At 41.0% G+C, this 27,629-nt stretch overlaps 3 protein-coding genes across 3 annotated transcripts; 2 read left to right on the top strand and 1 right to left on the bottom strand.

Moving 5' to 3' along the window:
* Positions 1 to 882: 882 nt before the first annotated feature.
* Positions 883 to 16,564, top strand: LOC135587600 (uncharacterized). Its single transcript, XM_065079188.1, has 8 exons — positions 883 to 1,308; positions 10,892 to 11,031; positions 11,142 to 11,241; positions 11,307 to 11,405; positions 13,501 to 13,848; positions 15,493 to 15,585; positions 15,659 to 15,865; positions 15,966 to 16,564. The coding sequence occupies exons 1-8, from the start codon at positions 949 to 951 to the stop codon at positions 16,227 to 16,229; spliced, it is 1,611 nt and encodes a 536-aa protein (XP_064935260.1). The 5' UTR covers positions 883 to 948; the 3' UTR covers positions 16,230 to 16,564.
* A 1,064-nt stretch (positions 16,565 to 17,628) lies between these two features.
* On the top strand, positions 17,629 to 21,955 carry LOC103994602 (ATP-dependent Clp protease proteolytic subunit-related protein 4, chloroplastic). Its single transcript, XM_009414990.3, has 8 exons — positions 17,629 to 17,926; positions 18,094 to 18,340; positions 18,663 to 18,866; positions 19,834 to 19,889; positions 20,517 to 20,643; positions 20,746 to 20,817; positions 21,447 to 21,560; positions 21,650 to 21,955. Exons 2-8 carry the CDS (start codon positions 18,101 to 18,103, stop codon positions 21,683 to 21,685), a joined length of 849 nt encoding a protein of 282 aa, XP_009413265.2. The 5' UTR covers positions 17,629 to 17,926; positions 18,094 to 18,100; the 3' UTR covers positions 21,686 to 21,955.
* A 226-nt stretch (positions 21,956 to 22,181) lies between these two features.
* Positions 22,182 to 27,116, bottom strand: LOC103994604 (RNA-binding KH domain-containing protein PEPPER). The gene is made up of 6 exons (XM_009414992.3): positions 26,606 to 27,116; positions 25,130 to 25,373; positions 24,061 to 24,209; positions 23,702 to 23,956; positions 22,670 to 22,864; positions 22,182 to 22,537 (listed from the first exon to the last, which is right to left on the bottom strand). Exons 1-6 carry the CDS (start codon positions 27,011 to 27,013, stop codon positions 22,358 to 22,360), a joined length of 1,431 nt encoding a protein of 476 aa, XP_009413267.2. The 5' UTR covers positions 27,014 to 27,116; the 3' UTR covers positions 22,182 to 22,357.
* Between the last annotated feature and the right edge of the window lie 513 nt (positions 27,117 to 27,629).

The raw sequence follows: 27,629 nt of genomic DNA, 5'->3' as shown, positions 1-27,629 counted from the left end.
TATTAATTGTTTAGATCGAAATATGTTTTACATGTGCAGGATTAACTACGATAGGAAGGCATGAAGCAAAATGAAGTCCCGGAGTCAAGGACGCGATTTCGTTGGGAGTTCGAGAGTTCGTCGGAAGTCCAAACATTCGTCAGAAGTTCTGCAGGAACCAGCCGAGAAGTCTCGGAGCTTGCCAGAGAAGCTCATCAGAACTCGCCAAAAAGATCGTCGTGAAGTCCAGGAGCTTATCGGGAGTTCGTTGGAACATTGCCGAGAGATCGTCGGAAGTTCGCCGGAAGGTCACCGGAAGCTCGTCGGAAGAAACTAAACTTACAGATTTATTTAGCTTAGAATATGTCTAAGGAATCATAGTTAGCACGTAATTATATTTGGATTTGGGTCAACCCAATTAGGGACCAGTTAAGCCCATATAAAAACTGTGTTGGGTCTAATGAAAAAACTCAAACAATGCTCTAAGAGGTGACACCGTCGTGACACAATCTTTGAAATTATGTCAATACCATCGATCTGGGTGATGGTACCGCCCAAACAACCTCCGAGAGGCTGCAGGCGGTGGTACCGAACCTCTCCACGTCGTATGCGTGGAGATGTGTATAGCTTTACGTGAGAAAAAACATTTCCAAGCCGTTCGATGATAGGAATTGACAATATCAACTTTTCGCTAAAATAGGAATTGATAATGCAAAAAAAACCGGAAATTTGTATGTTTCCTTAACCAGAGCATCACCGCACCACATCAGACCGTAGCGAGGACTTATGACCGTTCGATATAAAGCCCGAACAGTCGAACGGAACATCATTGTGTTGCAGAAATATTATTATGGGATTATTTGCATCTTGTAAGCCGCAGAGCACGCGCGCCCTCTTCCGTCTTGGCTTTTATTTACTCCGTCAAGAACTCGATACAAAACCGTGCATCGGCCACCGCCGCCGGATGCCATGTCGCTGCCCCCCTCCGCCCCCTCCGCCGCCGCCGCCGGGCCCGATCGGCTTCCTTCGCCGCACCCGGGCGGAAGCGTCTCCTCGGAAGCGGCGGAGCGCCGTCTCCGGGAGGCGGAGGAGAGGCTGAGGGAGGCGATCGAGGAGTTGCAGCGCCACCACCACGCCAGCCGGGATGATTCATTCGGTGACGGGAAACCCTGCTGCGACCACGCCGATGAGTCCTGCATCGCCCACGCCATCGGGAACCTGTGCCAGAGCTTCCTGCTCTCGTATGGCGTTAGGGTTGGGATTGGTATCCTCCTCCGGGCCTTCAAACTCGCGCGGCGTCAATCTTACTCCTCTATTCTGGACCTCAAGGTAATTTCCTCTCTTTTATCTCTGATAATCCTTCTCGGTGAGTTTTTTGTATTAGTAGATTGTGAGCATTCTCATATGACTCTAGCAGGGTTGGGTCTTACTCATCCAAGAATCAGTTAATAAAACTCTGAGATTATAATAAACCCCACTTAGTCATCTCTATCCTATAAAGAAAAGTGGCTAGGGTTTATATTTGAGCCTTTTAGCTTCTTAGCCACCGCCCCTTTTTACTGGGTTGGTCAGTTAGGGTTAAGGGTAATTCACATAAGAAGCAGTCCCTAGGGCTAAGGTTTGGAGCCCTATATAAGCATGTAACCCATCATCTTTTGCCGTAGATCAAATCAATCTATTGTCGTTACCTCCAATTGCATCAGAGATCTGATATTCTCCTATCACCAATACATAATTTTTCATTTAAAATACCAAAAAGAAGTCTTTTTATATATCTCATACTACGAATTCATTTCGTTGTAAAAGTTATCATCTTTGCGAACGAAGGATTGCTGCAGAAAATTTCAACCGCATATTGTTGTCTTTAAATCGATCTATTTGTTATCATTTTTGAATGAAATTTCTTATACGCTTCATAGATCGTCTTGGCTTCCATCTGAGATTGATCTATTGAGGAATTCATCTCTAAAACGTTCTTGTGTTGCTGTAAATTTTTGTCGCAAACCGTTAGAATTTTTCGACGAGAATTCTGCTATCGCAACTTGCACCGATTTCCTTACTGTTATATTGCTGAAATCTTCTTGATCAAATTTATCATCATTGTTGTTATCTAAACCGACATTTTGCTGTCAAATTCCCTCCTCAAATCTCTCGGTTTTTGTTGGAAATTTCGTTGTGAAATTGAATTTTTCGACGAGAATTCTGCTATCGTAACTTACATCGATTTCCTTGTTGTTATACTGTCGAAATCTTTTTGATCAAATTTGTCATCATTGCTGTTATCTAAATTGAGATTTTGTTGTCAAAATCCCTCCTCAAATCTCTCGGTTTTTGCTAGAAATTTCGTCTTGAAACCGTTGTTTCTTCGACGACAATTCTGCTCTTACATAACAACCACAAAACAAGCTTAAACCGAAAACACTTCTCTCAACCAATATATATCTTTAACCCAACAACAAAAGAGAGATTTTAACATTACAGATTTGAAGACATATACTATGGTATTTGAAGAGACAATCAATGCTAAATTCGAAGCCTTCGAGACCCGAATGGAGGATAAGATTCAGACTCTTTTTATCGAACTCAGTTTGGGCTAACCACCGAGCCCGAAGAAATCACATCAAGGAGAGAGCTCTGACCGAAGAGATGACTTCCAAGAGAGGGGAGGCTTTGTGATCGATCCCTACTATCTACGTATGAGGATGGACTTCCCTAGATGGGAAGGAGACCCGATTGGTTGGATCTCGCGTGCGGAGCGATATTTTCGGTACCACAAAATCGCAGACGCATCTATGGTGGAAATTACGGCTATACATCTTGAAGGGGATGCCATACAATGGTTTAACTAGTTTGAACACACTTATGGAGTCCTCTCATGGCGATAATTCAAAGAAAGACTGTTAATCCGCTTCGGACCAATCGATTACGAGAACATTGACGGACAATTAGCAAAGATCCGACAAACCTTCACCATTTTGGAGTACCAAACCAGGTTTGAAAGGTTATTTAATCAAACTTGTGATTTGTCTGAAAAACAGCTATTGGGGACCTTCATTGAGGGCTTGAAGCCGGAGATCCGGGGAGAAGTTAAAGCGCGACAACCGTACATGCTTATGACAGCCATCTCTTTCGCACGACTTCAAGAGGAGCGATTGAACCATGAAGCCCGGAGAACTAGGGTCGCTCCCCAACCAACAATACCGAAGCCCTCAGCCCCTCTACTGTCAGCCTGGCCCCTGCACCATAAAAGTTGACAAGAGAAGAGCTTCGGGAGCGATCTGCGAAGGGGTTATGTTAGCATTGCGACGAGCCGTGGAGTCGCGAGCATCGCTGTAAAAAAGGGAGACTTCTTGTGATTGAACCAGTAGAAGAGGTTATTGAACATCTAGAAGAGAGTCTTGAACATGAAGAAGAAGATGCGGAAGAAGAGCCACAAACGATCGACTTTATGGTACACGCGCTAGCCGACTACTCAAACCCGTAAACGATGAAAGTTGGAAGCCTTCTCAAACAACAATCGATCGCTGTTCTCATCGACACGGGCATCACTAATAGCTTCCTAAACAGTAAGGTTGCTGCTCGGATGGCGCTCCACATCGAAGGTTGCAGCAAGTTCGACGTAAAAGTCGCCGACGGCAGAATCCTAAAGTGCGACCAAAGATGCCCGCAGGTGAAACTATTATTGCAAGACCAAGAAATTGTCGCCAACTTCTTCCTCCTACCAATTGATGATTATGAGGTCGTGTTTGGCATAGAATGGCTGACGACGCTAGGTGATATCTCTTGGAACTTTTTCAAATTAATTATGAAATTCTACTACAAAGGCAAACAAATCATCCTACGTGGGAAGCGCAAAAGCAACGTAACCATCGTTTCAACCCAACGAATAGAGAAAGTTTTACACAGTGATTGCAAAAGGCGCTCGGGCGCTCGCCTAGGCGCTCGGGCGAGGCGAGGCGAGGCCCGAGCGCCTCGCTAATGTCCCAGGCGGCGCGCTTCAATCAGGCGCCGCCTAGGCGCTCGCCCGAGCCCAGGCGCTGGGCGCTTCGGGCGAGCGCCTGGGTAAACCGAACCAGAATTTTAGGTCTGGTTCGGTCCTGGTTCGGTTGTTAGTTGGTTCAATCGAACCAACTAAACCGATATAACCCTAATCCTAACCCAACACTAACCTGCTGCCGCTGCCGATCCCGATCCCGATCGCGATCTCGTCGCTCGTTGCCGCTGCTCCCGCTGCCGCTGTCGCTGCTCGCGCCTCCCGCGAGCCCTCCCGCGAGCCTTCCCGCTGCTCGCGCCTCCCGCGAGCCCTCTCGCTGCTCGCGCCTCCTGCGAGCCCTCCTGCTGCTCGCGCCTCCCGCGAGCCCTCTCGCTGCTCGCGTCTCTTGCGAGCCCTCCCGCGAGCCTTCCTGCTGCTCGCGCCTCCCTCGAGCCCTCCCGCTGCTCACGCCTCCCGCGAGCCCTCCCGCGAGCCCTCTCGCCTCCTGCGAGCCCTCCCGCGAGCCTTCCCGCTGCTCGCGCCTCCCTCGAGGCCTCCCGCTGCTTGCGCCTTCCGCTCCCTTTCCCTTTCCCGCTGCCGCTGCCGCCGCTCGCCGCTCGCCGCTGCTGCTGCCGCTGCCGCCGCTCGCCGCTCGCCGCTGCTGCTGCCGCTGCCGCCGCTCGCCGCTGCTTCCTCGTTTCTCCGTCAGCAGGTTTATACTGTTAATGTGATTATATTTATTAATTATATTATATATTTTTATATTTTTATTTAAAATTTTAAATAATTATATTTATTAATTATATTTTATATTTTTATATTTTAGCGCCTCACTTCGCTCGAGTGAGCGCCTGGGCGAGCGCCTAGCGCCTCGGGCGTTTTTGGACCTTGGCGCCTTTTGGCGCCTAGCGCTTTTTAAATCACTGGTTTACACAAGGTAAATGGTGGCTTTTTGATGCATCTCCAGCAGCAACCAGAGGGGAAGAAAAATATAAATTGAAGATTAAAATCTCGCCCAATTGCTTGTTGAATTTGTCGACATTTTTGCTGAACCGCGCGGTCTTCCTCCTACTCGGCAACATGACCATCGGATTTCAATTCTTCCGCGCAAACCACCAGCGAACACTTGGTCGTACCGTTATCCTCACCTCCAGAAGGATGAAATTGAAAAGATTGTAAAGGAGATGCTTGAAATATGGGTGATTCGACCAAGTTGCAACCCTTATTCCTCACTAGTGCTACTTGTACGCAAGAAGAACGGAACTTGGTGGATGTGCATCGACTATCGAGCTTTAAATGGCATCACTGCCAAGGACAAGTACCCAATACCAGTGGTGGATGGACTTCTTGATTAGTTAAAAGGAGCTCGAGTCTTCACGAAGTTGAACCTCCGATCCTGTTACTACCAAATTCGGGTATGTGAAGACGACATTCCAAAAATTACATTTCGCACATATAACGACCATTATGAATTCTTGGTAATGCCTTTTGGACTCACTGATGCTCCTTCAACCTTCCAAAGTCTCGTGAACAATATTTTTCGGAGCTTTCTTCGCAAATTTGTGCTGGTATTTTTCGATGATATTCTCATTTATAGCCCTTCTCTTGATACTCACTTTCAGCATTTACAGGTTGTTTTGACGATCATTCAGGAGAATACCCTTTTTGTTAAGCAACCAAAGTGCATTTTTCTTCAACAAAATGTAGAATATCTAATATCAGAAGGAGTGATGGTAGACCCAACAAAAATTGAAATAATGCAGGGCTGGCCGAAACCTACAAACATGAAATTACTGCGCGGGTTTCTTGGACTAACGGGCTACTACCGAAAATTTGTAAAGGGCTATGGGAAGATCAGTGTACCCCTCACTTCTCTATTGAAAAAAGACGCCTTCCAATCGTCGGATAAAGCCTCTACTGCATTCGACAAACTTAAGATAGCCATGACAACGACTACGGTGCTAGCGCTACTAGATTTCAATTGACCCTTCATTATTGAGGCTGATGCATCTGGAGTCGGAATTGGAGCCGTTCTCATACAAGATGGTCGACCACTCGTATACACCAATAAGACGTTATCTCCCTCCCATAAAAAAATGTCAATATATGATAAAGAGATGCTCGTCATTGTGCACGCAATAACGAGGTGGAGACCCTACCTGATCGGCCGACGATTTCAAATTAAAATCGACTATAGAAGCCTCAAGTACTTTTTGGAGCAGAAGATATCATCCCCTAAGCAACAAAAATGAGTAACTAAATTTTTAAGATTTGATTATGAATTTTTTTACAAAAAATGGAAAGAGAACGTTGTTGCAAATGCACTCTCATAGCTACTTGAGCAAGCTAAAATTTCAGTCATCTCCCTTCCTACCACCGGCTTCCTCGAGAACTTTAGGGAGGAATGAAAGAAGGATTCAGAGATCAGTAACATCATAAAAAAATTGGAAGAGGATCCAAGCGCAATATCCTACTACACTTGGGATTCGAGGGATCTACGCTATAAAGGTTGCATTGTACTTATACCGGACTCCCCTTATATCAAAATCATCCTGCACAAAATGCACTCTACACCTTCAACATGGCACTTCGGATTTCTGAGAACCTACAAAAGAGTGAAGCAATTTTTTTATTGGAGAGGGATGAAAAAAATTATTTCTGAATATGTGGCATAATGTGATGTGTGTCAACAGCAAAAGGGTGAAATAGTGGCGAGTTCAGGGAAGCTACAACCACTACCCATATCGAACTCGGTGTGGACTGATATCTCCATAGACTTCATTAAAGGGCTGCTACCTTCCAAAAGTAAAAGCACAATCCTCGTGATGGTTGATCGACTTATGAAATATGCTCATTTTTGTGCTGTGCGAAATCCCTACACTACTGCTAGCATTACTCAGATTTTTATAGAAAATGTTGTTAAACTGCATGGGATGCCAAGGCCCATTGTAAGTGATTGTGACAGGATCTTCACTAGTAAATTTTGGACCGAGTTATTTCAGTTACAAGACACCAAACTCAAGATGAGCACAACATATCATCCACAAACTAACGACCAAACAGAGGTGGTGAACAAGTGTTTAGAGACGTACCTTCGGTGTTTCGCTAGTGACCGGCCAAAGGAGTGGGTGAAATGGCTTCCCTGGGCCGAATGATGGTATAATACTACATATTATTCATCTACAAGATGTGCCCCATATGAAGCACTGTATGGTCGGTCGGCCCCTGTGATTCCAAAGTATGTAATTGGCTCGACCAAGGTAGATAAGGTCGACCAAGATTTAATTAACATGGACAAACTCCCACAGTTGTTAAAGGATAATCTCTCTACCGCTCAAGCCAGAATGAAGCAGCAAACCGACACACGACGAAGCGAAAGAGAATTTTCAGTAGGAGATTGGGTTTATCTTCGCCTACAGTTATACAAGCAACTTTCCATCAACACACGAGCCTCCATGAACCTATCCCCACGTTTTTATGGGTCCTATCAAATCACAGAGTGTATTGGAGCCGTGGCGTACAAACTTAAATTTCATGAGGATGCTAAAATTCACCCTGTCTTTCACGTGTCATGCTTGAAGTCCAAGTTGGGAGAACACGAGTCACCCCAGATCCAACTGCCCAATACCACTGATGATGGAGATATTCAAGCCCAACCACAAGTCATCCTCGATCGCAAAATCGTGATGTGTCGTTGACGTCCCTCTAATGAAGTACTAGTGCATTGGAATAATTTACCACTCAAAAACGCCACATGAGAATCACATGAGGAGCTGAAGACTCGGTTCCCTAAGTTCATGGAACGAACCTCAGCCTTGAAGATAAGGCTGATTTGGAGGAGGGGAGGGGGGGGGGGGGCTTGATAGGACCCTAGCAGGGTTGTGTCCTGCTCAACCAAGAAGCAGCTAATAAAACCTTGTGAGATTGTAATAAATCCCACCTAGCCGCCTCTATCCTATAAAGAAGAGTGGCTAGGGTTTATATTTGGGTCTTTGGGCTTCCTAGCCGTCGCCCTCTTTTACTGGGCTGGTTGATTAGGGTTGAGGGCAAAATGGGTAACTCACTTAGGAAGCAACACCTAGGGCTAGGGTTTGGAGCCCTATATAAGCATGTAGCCTCCATCTCTTTGGGAATAAGATCTATCTACAATTGCAGTCATATGGCCGACTTCTAGAAGGGTGGAACCCCTATAGCGTTCCAAGGGTTGATCCCCCTCAAAGATCAATATATATAGAATTCCTCTGGGGTTCTATCACATTCCGTGCTTGTTATTTTGCCAAAGTGGGATAAATTGTGATTGAAAAAGGCAGCATACGGTATTCACTCCTTAACTAAGCTTTAAGGGGCAAGTTTTACTTGACATTTCAACATACACATGCATTTCCGCCTGACAACCCCACCCAACCGGTCATTTTGCCACCCACCCTAGAAGGTAAGCAACTTGATTGATCTGCGACAACTTTTTAGGAAGAGGAGGTGACGAGATCTATGTTTGGCACCATGAAGCCTAGGCAATCTGCAATATACTATAGACAGTAGAAGAGAAGGCAAGCTGATTTGGCATTACAAAAGGGATAGAAGTTGCACTGCTAAAAACTACTACAGGACCTTAGTCTGATATGGTGGAGAAACCTGTGAATTTTGTGCAGGGTGAGATAGAAGAAAAAATGCAGGTGCCGAATCTTGCAGTGGGTTCGGAATGAATTTTTGAAATCAGTTGTAGAAGCTACAGGTGCCAGACAAAATTAAAGTTTCACCATGGCATTTGGCCCATGATGTTCTGCCATCAGGAAATGGTCAGTGCTTTGAAGTGTTTGTCTCAGATGTGGAGGAGCGTTCAACACTGCACGACCTGCTACATTTTGCTGTCTAGTTTTGGAAGAGGTTTGGGCAGGATTGGATTTTGCTTTCTTTATTGCATTGAAGCCAACTGAAGCTCTTGGCCCTAAGTTGTTTCAGTCTGCTCAAAGAGAAAGAGAGTAGGAGGATCCTGATCTGTGCCTTGGCAATTTTCTCTAGAAGAAATTAAATTTGAGCTCGGGAAGAAAGCTTGCAGCAAGGGGTAGAATGTTAACCATTTGAATTTTGACTTTAGGAGATTAAGGACAACCTGCAACTTAATGGGATTGCATGGCATTGTAGTAAAGATTGCTGACCCACTGCATATAAGTGATGATAGTATTGTTTAATATTGCTGGAAAGGAGTAGGTTTCGTGGCATGTGATTTCAGAGGCTAGTTAATTGGAGGCAAATGCAAATGTTTTCAGGAGCCGGTGGATTATACTAGCACAAAAATCTTTGTGCCAATGTTTAAATATCAGCCAGACTGGTACATGTTCAGTATTAAACAGTCTGACGACTCTGACCAAATACTGATATTGAAATGTATAGCTTGATATGGTACATATACAGTTGATGTTTTATTATTTTATTTGATAATACCAGTCTGTACAGGTCACTATCCTCCCCAGTATATTAGTGCTGGACTGATCTGATAGGTCATCTGAACTAATTTCTAAAACTTGCTTTCCTCTGCTGTAAGGATTAATAATTGCAATGGATATTGGTCTTAGGAGAATTGTAAATCAGTGTGATCCACACCTGGTATGTCTGTGATCATGTCTAAGGAGGAGAATTTTTCATTGTTTGGTTGCTGTTTGGTGGAGTGCAAGCAGCTGATGTTTGTATTCTAGGAAGCATCTATACAGATGATTCAAAAAAGAGCTGAACAGATGTCTTATTTCTGATTATTTTGTCACTTCCTTATCTCTTTCTTGCTTACTATAAAAATTTTTGGGAGTGAGAAGAGGCAGTGGAGCAGTCTAAGATTTAAAGTGAAGGTGTGATGAAAATTGAAGAGAAACTCATGTGGAAAGTTGGCCAGTAATGAGAGAGCAAAGGAGAAAAGTAGATGGAGAGGGTGCAGGATGAGGCTTAAGTGGCAAATTGTCCCTTGACTTGAGAAAAAATGAAGTTGGAGGAACCTGAGTGGGGGAGAGTGCCTCCATTGCCTTATCATTTAATGAAAGGCTTAGACCGTTGCATCCATGACGATGATCATCATGATTTCATATTTAACGTATGAAAGAAAATGTATAAGGACAGAAGCCAAACAAATTTCAACTACTACCTTAACCATCAGATAACCCATCTCTTGACCATCAGATGACCCATCAGATATGGACATATCTGGCTAAACCTGCTTGCCAATATTCAGTGGATGCTTATGGAGACTGTATAAGCATATGCAGCACTGACAGCATCACATGTATGTTTATGCTTTTATGCTGCATTTTGCAAGACTTTTTTGCCATGATCTAGGTGAATGGAAAGGTTTTTGCTAGTTATCAGTTATGGTACTTACAGAATAGGGGGAAATCCTTTGTAATAACTGACAAGCTTCTGGTGGACAAATATTTGAGATTTTTATGGATTCCAATCATGATGGATGTCTTGGATGAAGAAGAGTCTCATAGGTTGAGATACAATTTAGCCCTTAGGTGTAACACATTCAACATGCGCTATTGGAACTAAAAGACATCGTTTTCTTTTTTCCTTTAAGATTTTGTACTAGACATGCTAAGTGCATATGCCGTGTAATGTGATTGCACGCCATTGTATAGTCGCTCTTTTTCTAGCAAAGGTGTGTGCTTTTTTCTGATATAATAAAAAGTTTTATAATCTCTACGTGAGCACTTGATGCAAATTCAAGTTAGGAGTTGATATTGTAAAGTAGCATGTTGTATCTGAGATTGGCTGTGACATTGCATGCTATCTCATATATTCTGTGAGATCTTATTCAAGATAGTGAAAGCTCCACTTATTGTTTCCTATAGTGTAATTGTCAAAGGTAAATTTTTTGGATACTTTGCAACAATTTAGATGAATGTAAAGTAAAAAATTTATTAATAGATTCTTAATGTTTATTTTGCTGTGCAGCAACTTGTTTCAGAGAAAGACTTGATTGTAAGAGAAGAAGCTTGCCGTGTTGGATTGCTTTTTGGTGGTTTTACTGGTTCTTACCATGCTCTTAGGTGCTTCTTGAGGAAGTTTAGGAAGAAAGAGACACGATTTAATGCGTGAGTTCATTGAGATTCAATGCCTCACATACTGACACAAATTGCTTAATTATTACTTTTTTACTTGATTGCTCAACCATATTAATGACTTGGAGCTCATGATGGATCAGAATACTAGCGGGTTCAGTGGCAGGGTTATCCATATTGGCATTGGATGATCCAAGTCGAAGGCGTACTCTTGCTTTATATCTTTTAGCTAGGCTTGCACAGGTAGTTCTTAACAAATGATTTCATATTGATTCTTTTAACTTCTAATCATCAGCTTATTTTGGCAGTGTGCCTATAACTCAGCCAAATCGAAGAATAAGTTTCATCTTTGGGGAAGTCACTGGAGACATGGAGACTCTTTGCTCTTTTCTTTGGCGTGCGCCCAGGTGATTAAACCTTAGCATGAACTCTCTACTTCACTTGAGTGTGTGCTTTTGATAAAGTTGAGCAAATATATGTTTGAATTTATACTGATAATGAGGATATAACATGATTCTTTAGCAACAAATAATTTTTTTATTTACTTATTTAGGCTTTTTAATGTTTAGTAATTGGTATAGCTATGGTCTGAGTATGCATATGGGACATACCTAAAGTGTTTACATTTGAAATATATACTCAGAAAATGACACCAAGAATGAGAGCATTTAAATACCTGCTAAATGGCTACCATTTTCTTTTCTTTGTTCTACCATCTTACGTAAACAATTATCTTGTAATGTTCCAATGTTTTTGGGATCAGCTGCATGCATTTTTTGCTGTCATTGAACTCCGTAATAAGTAATATCCTAAGTTAATTAAAAGCATTTAGATCTTTATTTATAGTTTCAAATGAAGTCTTCTTAGGTCTCACTCTCTATCTCTTGGTGCACCAGATACTAATTGCTTTATGTCTTATTACTAGAGTGTCTATAGGTTTTCTTAGCATATGTTCGCACAATCTTAATTGACTCTATTTTATTATCTTCTATTGAAGCTACACCTTATTGTTTACAAATTATTTTTTTAGTAACAGATGTAAAAGCACAAGAACATGTTTACTTTTTGTACCCTTGTGCATGTTCCAATACATGGATTAAAATCTCAGACCGGTGGCAATATTGATTGGTGACCGAACCAGTAGGTGCCTGGACATATCCAGTGTTGAAACCAACCGATACTGCCTGGAGAAGTAAAAGTGAATGGAGAAAGAGATATAAAGGGCACTGGGCATCATTGAGGAGGTAGCAACGACATCAACGAGGGGAAGGTGAAGGTAGAAGAAAAAGAGAGAAGAAAAACAGCTGGATACATGTCAGATATTGGGAGTTTCAAAAATAAAAATAAAGGAAGCAACAGGACTGGTACTATTGCTAGGTACAACTAGTTACCATTTACTTTATCAGGTGGTATACCTGCTAAAATAACTTTACTGAATGATACATGTGATATGGAACCAGACTGGGAGATTCCATCCAGTCAACACACCTGTTGGCCATTGGACTCATAAATGCTGAATTGTATGATCAGTACAATCAGATTAAAAACCTTGGTCCGCCAAAATGACTAATCATTTGCAACAAGAAACGTGCTTATGCCGTCTTCCACAGTTTGTATGCAAAGTGTAAGCAGACTAGTGCAGGATTTGCAAGATCTGACTGCAGTATATAGTAGGTTGTGACTGCTGTTATAACTGAGTGGTGATATATTCGACTAGATTTTTTGTTGGAACAATATAGTTGCAGTATTAAGACTCTGGAAGTGATTTTTATTCATGAAGTGATCACAGCTAAATAGAAAAATAGATAATCAATAAATTGAGGAATCTAATACTTGTTGCAGGATTGATGATTAGTAAATGATTGCAGTAAGCTGTTGAGTAAACTTGCAATATGACCTAATGAATAGGCAGGTTAAAGATTAGGTAAGAGATAAAACAAGGAGATAAGAGATTAAATGAGAAAATAGAACTAATAATGGAACCAGATTGACACAGAATGGATTCTCTCAATAATTCATCCAAAATTCATGCATTTTAAAAAAGATAATATTTTCTCTACTTCTTATTGTTACTGAATCTGCAATCAGAATTTTGTTAAGGTTTAAAAAAATATGGCATGGTTATATCTTCTCTGATATATCGTTCTCTCGTAGACTAGCGCTGGAACATGGATCCGTACAGTATTTGCATCCTGACTGCATAAATGTTCAAGTTTCTGCTTTATTTACATTTCGTGCAATTCTTTGATGTAACTAACATTTAATGAACTAAGCATCCCATGTAGTGGTAACACTAGCAGATCTTTGTGAATTAGATGGTCGAGTAAACTTGCTGCTTTGGCTACAATTTAATTTTTTACTTTTTATTTTATGCTTCCCATTCATATCTGCTTTCCTATTCCTACAAGGAGTATCATCCAATGATTTTGGTTAATGTTTTCTCATTTGTGAAATATAATTTAATTAAATAATCATATACTGAATGGATTTACTTGTTTTCAGGTTATGTATGCCTTTGTAATGAGACCTGAGAGCTTGCCCAAATCATACCAAGATTTTATACAGAAAACTGGACCAGTAGCAGAGCCTGTGTACAAGGCAGTTAGGGAATGTTGTAGAGGTGGCCCTATGGATCTTGTTTCTCTATCAGCATACTTATCAAACAAAAAGGAGTTCAGCTCTATGAACTTGATGGCAGATCCTTCCATTGTTCCCTGTTCAGTAATACATCCCGACACAGAGTCTTGCCTAGTTCACAACGGCACTGCTGCATCAGAAACATTTAGGAAAACATTCCCTCTTTATTTCTCACTGACATTTGTACCATTTGTTGTTCTTCGGCTACAAAAGGTACTGCACTTAAATGGTTTCAATCACTATATACTGCACGTATTTGTGGGAAATTATCCTAGACACACTCAGTAGTAGTGGCTGTTGCAAATTAAACCATGTTAGTGATGCTGAAAACTATTTATTTCAGTTTCCATTCCAGATAAGGCATCTAGTGTCCTTGCTTGTATCTTGTGTATGGTGGTTTCAAAATGTATACGTGAGAAAGTATTTGTATGCTTGATAAACCTGACACATATTGCATTTATCTAGTATTATCTGAAAGTTCACATATATGGGTCATCTGCTTTTTCTGTATAAGATTTTTAAGAAGCCTGTTATTGTTGACCTTTTATCTAGATACAATAACCTCAGCCCTTCTGGCTTGTAATTAAACTAAGAAGTATGAGACTTTAATGGATTATAGTCTTGGGAATCTTCAGCAATAATGCATCTTGAGAGACTGACTAAAACCATGTTGTGGATATCTTGTGGTTTAGTATAACATATACTTGAGTCAATGTTTATCCTTGAGGTAGTAGATGGAACTGATGTTTATATATCGATGTCTAGGTATATAGGCCATGCTTTGGAGAAAGCAAGCACACATGCTTTATTGGGGAAAGCTAATTTTGAGTCTTGTCCTTTCAAACTTTTAGATGGAGGATAATAGATTGATCCTTTTTAATTTTCTTGATCATTTCAAACCCTTGTAATTAGTTATACTTTTTGTGCATTTGATATGTGGATTTTTTCTTTTAAATTTCATTATCAGATTCCAATAAACATCCTTTATTTTGAACATACAGTATCCGTTGTGTCGCATTATGTTTGACACTGTTATGGACACTGGAACTTGGTTATATATTCTCACCATAAGTTATAAGAGTTTATTGAAAATTTGGACAATATAGTCATTGCATCAGAAGAATTATGGCTGCTCAAAGGTGTATGATCTTTCAAAATCTAGCGTTGAAGCTTCTAGTTAATCACTATAATCATGCTAGAATGCACTTGGAAAGTAAAATGGTTAGTTTGACACATTATCAGAGACAGTTTGGGCAGATGTAAGTCCCCTAGAAATTCTTCTTTCCTGTATTGAGTTCATTGTGAAGTACGTAGCTAGATTTGCATCTAAGCAAGATTTTGTGTTTTTAATGATGGCTTCTCATTTCATTTTGGCTTCAATGTTTCACATTTCTGATATGCTCTCATCAGACAACTCCTAACCATACCAATTTTATTTAATGAGAGGATATTCTTGCTTGCTTGATCCTAGCCTATGATTGATAATGTAGATTCTGACACCATTAAAGTGGAATAATAAGTGGCTGCATTGTGTAAATCTTCTGAGTAGTCTTGTCTTGACCATGAACTTTTATTTCATTCTGTAGAGGATTATCAATTTCTCAGTGTTCTCAGCTAGAGTTCTCTTTAATTATTTGGGAATGAGGAGAATTTTTTTGTATGCAGAGGGCACCTACAGTAGCTTCCTTGTGATCATATGCTTTATTAGCTTATGGTGTCTAATCTATAATTTGTGATTTAACTCAATAAATTATATGCATGAATATCAGTACCAAAGTCTCTTTCATATTATAGCCAATTAGATTGATCTTTTACATTTATTTGGCATGCAAATCTCTCTATTGAATAAAACAATAGTTCTTGGAGTCTCCTGCTTGGACATCTTGGCGTGCTGTTCTGGGTGCTGTGCGCTCAACATCGTTCTTGTCTGCTTTTGTAGGACTCTTCCAGGTAGTTATTCTTAATTGAGTGTTTTTTCCTGATTATTGATTTAGTACGTAATCATTGTCTTGGATGATACAAGGCTGTTGTTTGTTTACACCGAAAAGTTGCGAGTAAAGATCACAAACTTGTTTACTGGATTTCTGGTGCAATAGCTGCTCTTTCTGTTCTTATAGAAAAGAAAGCTAGAAGAGCGGAATTGGCCCTTTATGTGCTTCCAAGAGCTGTGGATTCTTTATGGTACATTTCAGTAAACCGTCATTTCCTTCCTCATATTAAGAACGCAGAGGTATTTTAAGTCCGAACTTCACTGATAGTTGTAATTCTAGTATGTTTCTTAAGAATGAACAAATTGTTACTCATGCAGCACAATATAACTGGAATGGCAGGTTGCTCTTTTTTGTTTGTGCATGGGGGGTATCATGTTCTACCTGGAAAATGAACCAGACACTATGGCTCCATTTCTGAGGGGACTCATCCGGAGGTTTCTTGCAAGCAGAATAAGCAATCCGAGCCCGTCCCCCAATGCAAACACGTCCTACTCTTATTTACATACTCTGGGACCCATTAAGAACCCGGAGCCACAAGAGAGCAAGGATGGTGAAGACACGGCACCAGCAAAATACAACCTCGAGTCCATTCCTGGACTTTAGGAGGAATGAAAGAGTTTGGCATTCCACCTCACCTATCCTATTGGAGTCAGCAAGGGCATTCATCAAAAGTAGCAATTGTCTCATTTTTTTGAACTTTTTGAAGGATGTATGGTTCATTTGTTCCTAATATAGAGCTTCCCTCTCTCTGAACCATAAAATAAAAAGGAAGCGGGAGATGAGAATGGTAACCAGATCCTTCTTTTCTTTCATTTATTCTTCTAACTCGTGATATTTTTGTGAAAGGACAGCAGGTAGATACTGAAATAGTTCATGATCATGTTTGTACACACGCCTGATTATATATCTTAAATATGTCCGAGTACTGTTATCCTGGATGCTACTGGCAATCTTGGTCGAGTATCCGTGTGTATATTGGGACATTAATGTGGAAGAACAATTACCATTTTTCCTGGCTGATCACTGACAACATAATTGTGAGCTTCAGTGGCTACCGAGACGGGGTACATGAAGGCGACTCGAGTAGAAGGAAATGGTTGGTTCAAGTACATGAATTATAATCTGCATTAACTTTGACTTTTACCCTCGGGTAAAGAGGTATAGAGGAGTACAGATGGGATTTGTAGGTTTCTTAAGTTCCGGATATCTAAAGTGCTTGAAGAAAGGTCAATCTTCTGTTTTGAGAAATTTTATTTCATTTCATACTTTTAGGAAATTAAGGTTAGAACATTTCACGCACTTGTATTTTCTATGTAATAATTACTGCGCTTCATAGATAGCATGCCAATGAATATTCATCTGACTATTCGTTTATGATGTGTATTGTTGGAGAACGCAGCTCATATCTTTTTGAAATTACTGTGGAACCATCGCCTTGTCACCTAGAATTGGTGATTACATTAGGTATCAAATCGTTTCCTCTGTTCATTAAATTTCCAATCCGAGATCTATGGGGTCTACGCATCCGAAGCCATAAGTCATAGACGATCGCTGCCTCTCCCTGCACATCGATCTCTGATGTCTCCGTCAACAGTCAACCCCATCGACGCCAAATCCTGACGACAGCATGGTCAGGCTTCGACGGACCCTTCCGCAGCTTGTCGGACGACATCCTCTCCTTCCTTCCCGCCAAATACGCCGTGCGGACCACTGTCCTCTCGCGAAGATGGAATCTCGCCTCTGGACCTCCGTCACCGACCTCGGCTTCAACTTCGCGTCCTTTCCTTGTCCTCTTGCGTTCGACAGGTTCGTCGCGACCATGCTACGCACCCGCGGTGAGCGGCCCATCCACTCCCTCAGCCTCTCCCTCGGATCCCGCAACGACAAGGATAATGTCGCTGAGTGGCTGAACCACGCTCTCCGCTGCGGCCTCCGGAAGCTCCATTTCTGAGAGCTCAAAAGCCGTCGTGCGTACCGCAATTACAATCGCTGGTATGTCGATCTGAATCTGCCCGACTCCATCTTCACCTGCTCATCGTTGACGGAGCTGGTCCTGAATGCGCCGCTTGTGGCGCCTCATTGGCCTACTCCATCGAGGATACCTGGTGCTCACGGACCGCAACTCGTCGGGCGGCATAGTCTCTTCTTGCTGCCCCGATCTCGAGGTCTGGGACAGGTCCAATTGCTACCAGCCGGAAGTTCTCGCCGTCGGTTGCCCTCGCCTCGAGTCTTTTGACCTCAGAGCATGTCGAGGCCTCATCAAACTGAGCGTGATGGGGCCGCAGGTCACGCGTCTCGTGGTAGGGTGTTGATCAGTTGAACCCAAAATATACCTTATCAGTTGGCACACACATTTCTCTCTCCACCGACATCATCTAATGCACAAAAAAATCATTCTCTTTTGTCACATTATTTCATGAACATTTATTTGTTTAATCTTATATATTAATTTTTATTTTGGGAGAAGCGAAGAGATGGTTGACTTTGGTCAACAATATAATGAGGTTAGCGGAGGGAGAGGGAGAGGGGGAGCACCGGAACACAAAATGGCATTCGTTCTCGCCGCTTCTCCTTCTCTCCGCTCCACGGGAGGCTTCGTTGCCGGAAGTCGACTTCCCGGCGATTTCTTGAGGTACAAGATCTCCAAGCCCTCGCTATGTTGTCCGTCCTCGCCCGCCTCCTTTGCCCGGAAATGCTGCCTCTCCGCTTCAATGGTATCGATCTTGCTCTCGGTCTTAGATTCTTGAACCCGTCCTTGATTTGATGTTTGTTTCTTGCTACGCGTTTTCGCCTCGGTTGATTTTTGGTTGCCATTGGTCAAGTCTATATGCAAACGCATGCATGCCTGCCTATACAACTCTGTTCCTAATTGTTGGAATCAGGCGCTAGATTGATCGTTTAGGGTTTTGATGTGCTTGTTCCTCCATCAATTGCTTGATCAGTGATTGTGATGGAAACCTGATTAGAATTCGGCTCAAGCAATTTCTACCCGTGGATTATCCCCTGCATAAGCGTATGACTACTTTTTGTCGATAGCTCGTCCCTTTTAGAAGAGATGACGCTCGGGAGCCGCCGCCTCCAGATTTGGCGTCTTCCTTGTACAAGAATCGGATCGTATACTTGGGCATGCCGCTCGTCCCATCTGTTACGGAGCTCATCCTGGCAGAGTTTCTTTACCTTCAGTACGAGGATGCTGTGCACCCCATTAATCTTTACATAAACTCGGCTGGCGCTGCCAAGGTTAAGAACCCTTTCTTAATGCTCTTATCATGCGATGAACACGTATTTATTATTCATTCATATGGCGAACATATACAAAATATATAACCTCATATGGACCAAGAGAGCATATATTGGTTATTGTAAGGCCTTGTAGCTTTCTATTCGATAATGTGTTATCCGGATTGATTTACGTGTTGGCTTATTTTGATGCGATCCATCTGACCTGCATCCACATCTGACTTTAAATGGTGTTAAACATTCATCATATCAAGTCTTTATGGATAATGACATTATCAAAAAGAGACATATGTGTGGATGCATTAACAAAATGGTGGTACAAGGCTTTGGCTCTTGCTATCGAGACATGAAGGGCCGATGGATGATTGAACAAAAGTCAATTTGAGAATTTATGTACGCAAGGGCTGGCATGTTGCTCTTTTACGATTTGGGTGACCAAGGTTTGAGCCATGGAAATAACATAGCCTTCTTGCTTGCAGGCAGGGGTAAGGCCAAGATCATGTCAGTTGACCTTCCCCGAACCCTGTATACATGCACCTTTGTTAATATTTGGCATTTAGTTCATTGTAGCACTTGTCCTTCTTTTTAGTTATTCAGTGATTAAATATTTGCATATGGTTGATGTGGTCTTACTCGGTCTGTTATCCAGATAAGATGATCTAAATTAGTAACACAAAGTATTTGAGAATTATGATTGTTATTGACAACCCCTTTTGTCTATAGGCAGAAGCAGTAATCTGTTACCTGTTACAAAGATTATTTCTTCAAGTTTGGCATGGGAATTAGCAAACGCACTCGAAATCATTGTTGAACCTAACAACCCATTTATATGTTGCTTGATTTGATTTGATGTAGACATACTCTTCTGTCTATTTTATCTGACAGAATTCTTTTTGTTAGAAGTTGCAATATGTGGTGTTTCTTAAGTGGTCAGTGCATTAACTGATATAAGATTTTCTCTTTCCAGGTTGGAGAGAAACTGCCGTCTGTCACAGAGGCTTTTGCGATCTATGATGTTATGAGGTCAGCCAAGTACATGCAAGATTTGAAACTAATCTGATGATTTTGCCATGATACAGTGCACCTATCTGAAGCAGGTCTTTCCTAGTGTTCTTATATACCTTACCTTGTAGAGGGAGGGAGGTTAGGAGGTTAAGGTAAATAGGAATATTTGCTAAAATATCCTTGAAAAAATGATTGATAGTGATCTTGTGTACAAAATGGTATGGTGATGGAAATCACCACAAAAGATGTTAAATTCAAAAGAGAAATTTGGACATTTGCTGAAAAATCCTTGAAAAAATGACTAAGATTTGATTGGCACAAAAGTAGACGACTGTCGAGGGTGAAAATTTCAAGAAAAATTATTTTTCAATAGCAACTCCAAGTTCCTTTTATGAACCAAATGAGATTCGATGTAGATGGGCCCATGTAGGTGGTCAAGGTGTAGAGTGTTTAAATTGGAAGTTGGATGGTGAGAGCATGATCTAGTTTGACCATTTAAAATTGCATTTGAATTTTCTTAATCTATCTCATAATTCTTCTTTAACTCATAATGAGCTGATAGATAATTTGTTATTATTGAGGACTTTGAATGTTAATTAAAGTCTTCTTTGTTTTATGGTTTAACAAGTTTCTCCGTGATACAAGATTCATTAAACCACCTATTTTCACACTCTGCGTTGGCAATGCTTGGGGAGAAGCTGCTCTACTTTTGGCTGCTGGTACTAAAGGACATCGTGCTGCTTTGCCATCATCGAGAATAATGATCCGGAGGGTACAATATTTATCAGGCTTTTTTGTTATTTTTTCCTACTTTTTTTTGGGAGGGCTTCTTGATATGTTTTATCACATGATATCAATCTCCTCTGATTGGCAGCATGCTGCTCAATGTCAAGAAGAAGATACCGATTCTGTAAGGAAAATAGTAAGAGACACAAACTTTGAGTTGGTAAGAAAATTGTTAACTTGAGCCTGTATTTTGCTTACATTATATGCTGAAATAGCACCTTGTAAATTGCCTTTGGCCGAAGGGTATAGTTCGCATTATGTTGACAGGACATTTGGTTTAGCGAATATCTGATAAGTGTTGTTACACGTTCTTCAATTTGAAGTTCTCAAAAACATATAACGGAAAATATTTAGATTGTCACAAATCCAGATACTGTATTAATTGTCCTATAGAATATGATGATCAGCCTTGCTTGTCTACAAATTGGACATTAGGTCTTCTACGATAACGATGTGACATATGTGCAAAGCTAAAAAAAAAAAAAAAAAAAGAGAAAAGCTGATTGGCAGTCCCAACCAAAGGGTTTCATGTGATAGCTTCTTAATCTTCATATGCATTTGCTACATATATCACTTTGTGGTACACTTTGTAGAGAACATAAATCTAGTGTAGGATTTTGAACTGGTATTAAGCATTCAATGTCATCTTGGACCTGGTATCCAATTTCTTGGGAGTAGTCTTTTATCTCATCTATCATTGACACTTTCTTGCTTCTTGTTTCATTCTGCTTTTAATTTTTATTGCATCTTGGTCCCTTGTCGGTGGTGCTAACGCAGTTGCATCGTTAGATTTGTCTCTACTCATTCCACACAGGAGAACCTCCCTGGAAGATCAGCGAAGACATCAGGCGACCAAAGTACTTGACTCCTCATGAAGCTGTTGAATATGGCATAATTGATAAGGTACACACACCCTGGTACTCTTCGTTTTTTTTTTCCTTGGCGAACCATGGCGGAATATGCAGCAGCTATGCCCCTTTTCGATTTTGCAGGTGTTGTTCAATGAAAGAGAGCCGAAGGAAAGATAAGGTGGCGTCCGATCTTAATTAGTAGAACCACTCGTGGAACAGTTGTTCCGAGCATCGCAACGTCGAGCCACAATTTCTCACCATGTGAAATCACAACATGTGCCACTCGATTCCGAACCAAAGTCTGAAGCAGGAATCTCTGACGAGTTTGCCCATCTTATTTTGTTTTCGCAAATATATGTTCTGTTCTATATGCAGTATATGATCTCTTCGGTGCAAAGGTGTAGATATTTTATCATGACCATATAAGAACGAGGCAGATTCGTACAACTACATTCCAAATATTTAGTATGGAACCTATTGATAGCAAGATTGCGGAATTAGAGTGCAGCACAAATCAAAAAGTATAATATTTAGAATGCATGCACCTCTCCTTTCCGACCGATCAAAGTAACCTTCTCTTGAACCAGAATCGAGAGCCAACGTTGCATGGATGCAAGACCTTTAATGGGTAGTAAATTTACACTAGCAGAATGGCACCACACACACACCACAATTAGCAGCCAACCGAAGATTAAAAACAAAGATGCAGTTACTGTTGGATCATGTGGAGAACCTCATACAGACTAATATTTAGCTATTACTGAATCTGATCAAGAAACATAAACTCCCAACAGATTCTTCTTAAGTGACATACAAGGTGCTTTTGTGCAAGCAGCAGGAGGCTCTTTCTCAAGGCCTATATCCACCATACCCTCCTAGTCCAGACGAACCATATCCACCGTAGGAATGTGATGCATAAGATGAGGATGGGTATGCTGTACTCGCCAACTGCGAGTAACTCGATCTCAATCCTGTATCAACACCACCATAGTTGCTTGACACAGGTTCTCTACGCCCCGTGATGAACTCCTGCAGAGGATAGAAGAAGGCAACATGGTCATTTTTGAGAGAAAAGCAGCAGAGGTAGGCACCCTGCGTAAGTGTTATCCCTCCATCATCCATGAGGAGGGAAAAGGCAGGGGAAAATCATGGGCAAGCTACCTGAACGAGCTGTCGAGCAACATGAACCTGTGCCGTTGTGCCCTTCATTTCAACAGTTATCTCATCGGGCAATCCTCTGGTCTCTTGAACAGTAATTACTGCTCCACTGGTACGTCTTATGTATGCTATATTGCCCCCTCCTATGCCAATAATATCTTCCGCATATGTAAGTGGAATTTGCATTTTCTGTGTGACCTGCATCGGCAAATCAGATCAAAATATAGTTCAACAATATAGCAAATACAAAACAGCCTCAATCAGATGATTTCTGAAGCAATAATACAAAAATCTATCACATATTTTCTTCATACTTAGAACAATAGGTAAAAATATTATGCAACTTCAGGCACTTGCTGTTTGTTTTACTTTTTAACCATGGCCAATGGTTTTCTGAGCCAAAAAAGCTTCTAGGAGAATCTTATTGAACACTGTATATGTTGTCAAACTGAACTTCAATAAGTTAAAAAAAAAAAGAGTAATCAATTTTCTTTTACCACAAGCTTTTGGCTAAGAACCAAGAAGCTGTTCTACAATATTGATGTAGGAACTAACAGAGGTACTTGAGTAGGCAAGGACATAACATATTGATCACAACATCTTTTATCTTCTAGGCAAGTTCTTGATTTAGCAATATGTATAGTACTCATCTAATGTAAGAAAATATAAATCCACAATTGAAATGCTTCGATGTTTTCGATGACATTAGATATTGAATCTGTAGATTATTCCTCCGAAGGTAAATGGTCGACAACTAATATTTCTCCATCTGAACAGAGCAATGAATCAGCAAATAATTTGATCCGGTTTCTTTTTCAATTATCTACGATGCCTAAAAAACATAAAGTGCATAAGGCACATGTCATCAAAGATAACTAAAAAACATTCCTAGGCATGCTTGTTATATCCCTATTCATGTTTTGAAACTCTTAGCAATCATGCGTATAAAGACTAAATCCACAAAACAAGCATGCAAGAACGTAAAAAAAATTCTAACAATCTTGCAGTGACAGTAAGGGACGATGGATCAAGTACCTCTAAAGCACTGCCAGTGCGCCCGAGCGCCGAAGAACGTAAACCAGAGACAGCAGGATCCTGTCCATATAATGCCAGTCCGCTACGTGGTATTTGTGAGTCTAATTGAGATTCACGATCAATAAAAAAGGGATCTCTCTTCAAAGGAAGACCATAGTCATTGCCAATTGCAGACTGTTGCACGCCGTGGCTATAAGATTGAGTGTTTTCACCCCATGTGTCAACTGGCCTGTCTTGTGTAACTGGTGTATTATACTAACAAAATATTGGAAAGTGATACCGAGTATTAATAAACATCTAGTTGGCATGGCACACATTGTAAATAAAGTTAAAGTTCAAGCATTTGAAGAAAGTCTTACACTCTTCTCAAACAAAGGAAGTACACTGTGATCAACCAAAAACTTCCTGAGATGCCCAGTAACTGCTTCAAGGGCTTTGAGGACCTTCAATGATTCACCCTGTATTTCTACAATTCTTTCATCTGGAGCAGCATAAAATGGCAACTCGCCTATGCAATAAAAGAATCAGATGCCATGTGTTTTCGATATATTGCATACTAATAAAAATAGTTATCTTTGTTAAATTAATATATCCCAAAATGTCATGTGAATAGAAAAATAGTTGTTACATATCAGTTGAGTGGCACATTTTTTGCATATGGTCGATCCATTCAAAACTTTAAGCCTATTCGACAGCTTGTTATATGGGTGAAAAGGAAACTGATTCTCTTAGCATAATCAGTCACCAGCAACACATGTGTATATTAGTTAAGAATTATATTGAATTATTCTAGTAGGATGTTCCCGATTTAAAAAAAAATATTGAAAAAAAAGTTAAACACAGATAACATAGAACTAAATACAAAAAAAGTGAGATCCTGACATGGCATAAAATTCATGCTTTTATTTATCGACTTTCCATCTAGACATTGTCAAGCCTTTTTGAGTGAACTCAGGTATCTACCTGGCTCCACATAGAAAGGCAGCTTCACAGCATGTAGGCCTAGTAAACTGCTATTTGGGTATAGCAACTACAAGACCAGGAACTATTATAGTTTCAGATCAGAAACTCATATACTTCTCAATGGTTGTATCATTCATTAAGATATTGTCCATATGGATCGTCAAATTTTGGTCACTGTCCAAAAGTCAGCTATTTACCCCACAAGCCTACAAGTGAGATATCATTCAAGTTCGTCAACACAATTCAACACAACACATCTCATTCTTTGAGAGCAAAAGAAAAGAGTTTCAGATTTATCATGTGCTCTTAAGTTGGCATAAAGATCCTAGTAATCATATTAAGCAGAAATAGAAACCAGATATGATTAAGCAAAATTAGTTTACCAGGCAAATATCAACCAAAAGAACAGATAATCCAAATTTCAGTTTCTTGTCACCAATTATGTAAGGACATAGAAGCACATACCTGATAGAACCCGCACAGTGGCATTACTACTCTCTTGAATAGACCTTATTGCTTCACCTTTCTTCCCGATCAAATTCACAGCTTGTGATGAGGCCACCAACAATCGTACTGAACATGTACCAGGAACAGATCCTGAGTTTGAGCTGCTATCTGAAATACCATTAACACGTTTGAAGATTCTTAGCACAGCATCCATAGCTGGGGATATCTCAGCTTCTGGTTCTTCTTTACCAGATATCAGAACCTGAACATGAAAAAGTAAAACAAGCATCTCAATTTCAAGCAACCAAACAACAAAAAAAAAGCCCATGCATGGTAGATACAAGATAAAATGGCCTAGATAACAATACATATAAATCTACATATTGAACCAACAAACTTAATAAACTAAAACATGTTGAGAACCTTTTCAATATTTTACAGGTTTAATATCTCCATTAGTTAAAAGGATTTATGAAATGTGAACAATCTTCAAGTAGACGATTGCCCAGGGCACATACAACACATTGCACACAAATTGTAGGATCTAAGAATAATATCCTAAAAGTTCTTTAAACATACCCTTGCATCACAAAGCAAGGATCTCTATGATTCTTCAACCATACAAAGGTGCAACAGAAAAACATAAAGGTAAGAAGTTTGCTGCTTTCTGGTAAAACCGTCTAGGCCTTGGACACCTTGCATGTGCATGCCCCAATGCAGCAACTTAAGTTGATGTGCTATACAAAACCCGCCTTATATAAGCACTCCATTAAATGCTATCATGATTCAGAAAGTTGCATGAATTTTATTTCCGTTCTTACGACAGCTCAAATTTGAGCTCTTTTTTTTTGTGTATTTCATTCTCAATAGTGAAAAAGATCCATGTAGCCGACCCTAAATAATTAGAACTTACAGATTTGTTGTTGTTGTTGTTTTGGTGTATTCTATACATTGTATACATATCTATCTTTAGTATGGACATACATATATATGTATTACATATGTAGAAAAAGAGAGAAGCAGCAGCCTCAAAAGTTCTTAACCACATCAAATTATGATTTTCTGAAAATTTTGCCTCCATTATGGTGAAATGCCCCAATTTTCAAACATGCGGTTACCCAATGAAGCCTTCTACGTAAACACACACATGGGACTTCAGTTGAAAGTTCATAAGACAATCATTATGGTGAAATGCCCCAGTTTTCAAACCTGCGGTTACCCAATGAAGCCTTCTAAAACAGTCACCTTCACAAAAGTTGGCAAATAAAAGCCACTATTTTCCTTTCGTCCTGTTATTTTGTGAGATTAACACAAATTTTAGGAACTTTGGGTTCGTAATTCCAACTATCAACTTCAAATCTTTCAGTCATCAAAGAAAGAACCATTCTTTCGCAAACTAAGAAGTCAATCAGATGCTAGACAGAAAAAAGTTATAGATCGACAGAAAGAAAACATCGTTAAAAGAAACCCTAAAACAAGGGGCGAAAGACTAACAATGCGATCACTGACGCCGATGGGCCCTTCAAGGATCCGAACGCGAGCCTTGGTCTCCTCGCAGAGCTTCTTGATGAGCTCCCCCTTGCGGCCGATGATGCTCCCCACCTTCAGAACGGGCACTACGAGGCGGAACACGTTGTCTCCGGGCCACCCGGGCCACTTCTTGACTTCCACGCCGCCACCCTGCGCCGTCGGGGCAGCCTCGGCGAGAGGAGACTCGTCCTCCGCCGCCTCCTCCACCTCGTCCTCCTCCTCATCCTCCTCTTCCTCCTCCTCATCCTCCTCGGCGGCGGCGTCGTTCTCCTCGGTCTCGGCCTCCGCGGCGGGGGAGGATGGCACCTCTGCCTTGGTCTCGGCTTCGGCGGAGGTTTCGTTTCCGGCACTGTTTTCGGGCTCCGCCGCCATACCTGGCAGTAAGATGGATCTGAGAAAGAAGGGTTTTGGCAGCTGTGGTAAATGGAAGGGGGCGACGGGGTTTAGGTTGCGTGCTCGATAAATCGGTCAAATGACCACTCTGTCCACTGTGTCCAACTTCAATACCATCAAATGGTATTTGCACGTGCGAGGGTGCATCCCTCGCACGTGCACGTGAGACGACGGAAATGGGCCGGATTGGGCTCCACGCCTACGGTGAGCGAGGTGTTGGGTTTTTCTTGCCGGGACCAAAAGTACATTGGTTTGGATCCATAAGGCCACAAGTTGGTAAGCACATTTCCTACCACTTATTATATATATATATATATATATATATTATAATAATAATTATTACGGCATATGAGAGAATATTGTAATGAACGACGAGCATAACAATGTAACGCATTATTCTTTGACGATTAATTTAACATGCCACTTGAGCTCACAGTGAAGGCATTAAGGCAGACACATGCTCTCAAAATACTACGCGAACTTGAGCTCTGACCAAGCTCACCCATCTGAGGCCAGACATTTGGATCATATTTTATTTCCATTCATATGTTGATTTTTCACATGATAAATCACAATCTCACTTTGACCTGCGAGT

Source organism: Musa acuminata, chromosome BXJ1-8 (assembly GCF_036884655.1).
Source record: "Musa acuminata AAA Group cultivar baxijiao chromosome BXJ1-8, Cavendish_Baxijiao_AAA, whole genome shotgun sequence".
Lineage (NCBI taxonomy): Eukaryota > Viridiplantae > Streptophyta > Magnoliopsida > Zingiberales > Musaceae > Musa > Musa acuminata.
Note: the sequence above shows the minus strand (reverse complement) of the source record. Positions and strands in the feature narration are given on the sequence as shown.

Excerpts from the sequence above, each read along its gene's own strand:
- LOC135587600 (XM_065079188.1), top strand. The coding sequence starts at position 949 with ATGTCGCTGCCCCCCTCCGCCCCCTCCGCCGCCGCCGCCGGGCCCGAT. Across the intron at positions 1,309-10,891 it reads CCTCTATTCTGGACCTCAAG|CAACTTGTTTCAGAGAAAGA; the intron begins GTAATTTCCTCT and ends TTTGCTGTGCAG. Across the intron at positions 15,586-15,658 it reads CTTTTGTAGGACTCTTCCAG|GCTGTTGTTTGTTTACACCG; the intron begins GTAGTTATTCTT and ends GGATGATACAAG.
- LOC103994602 (XM_009414990.3), top strand. The coding sequence starts at position 18,101 with ATGGTTGACTTTGGTCAACAATATAATGAGGTTAGCGGAGGGAGAGGG. Across the intron at positions 18,341-18,662 it reads GCTGCCTCTCCGCTTCAATG|CTCGTCCCTTTTAGAAGAGA; the intron begins GTATCGATCTTG and ends TTTTGTCGATAG. Across the intron at positions 21,561-21,649 it reads AATATGGCATAATTGATAAG|GTGTTGTTCAATGAAAGAGA; the intron begins GTACACACACCC and ends TCGATTTTGCAG.
- LOC103994604 (XM_009414992.3), bottom strand. The coding sequence starts at position 27,013 with ATGGCGGCGGAGCCCGAAAACAGTGCCGGAAACGAAACCTCCGCCGAA. Across the intron at positions 25,374-26,605 it reads TCGGCGTCAGTGATCGCATT|GTTCTGATATCTGGTAAAGA; the intron begins GTTAGTCTTTCG and ends TTTCATGTTCAG. Across the intron at positions 23,957-24,060 it reads TTCCTTTGTTTGAGAAGAGT|TATAATACACCAGTTACACA; the intron begins GTAAGACTTTCT and ends ATATTTTGTTAG.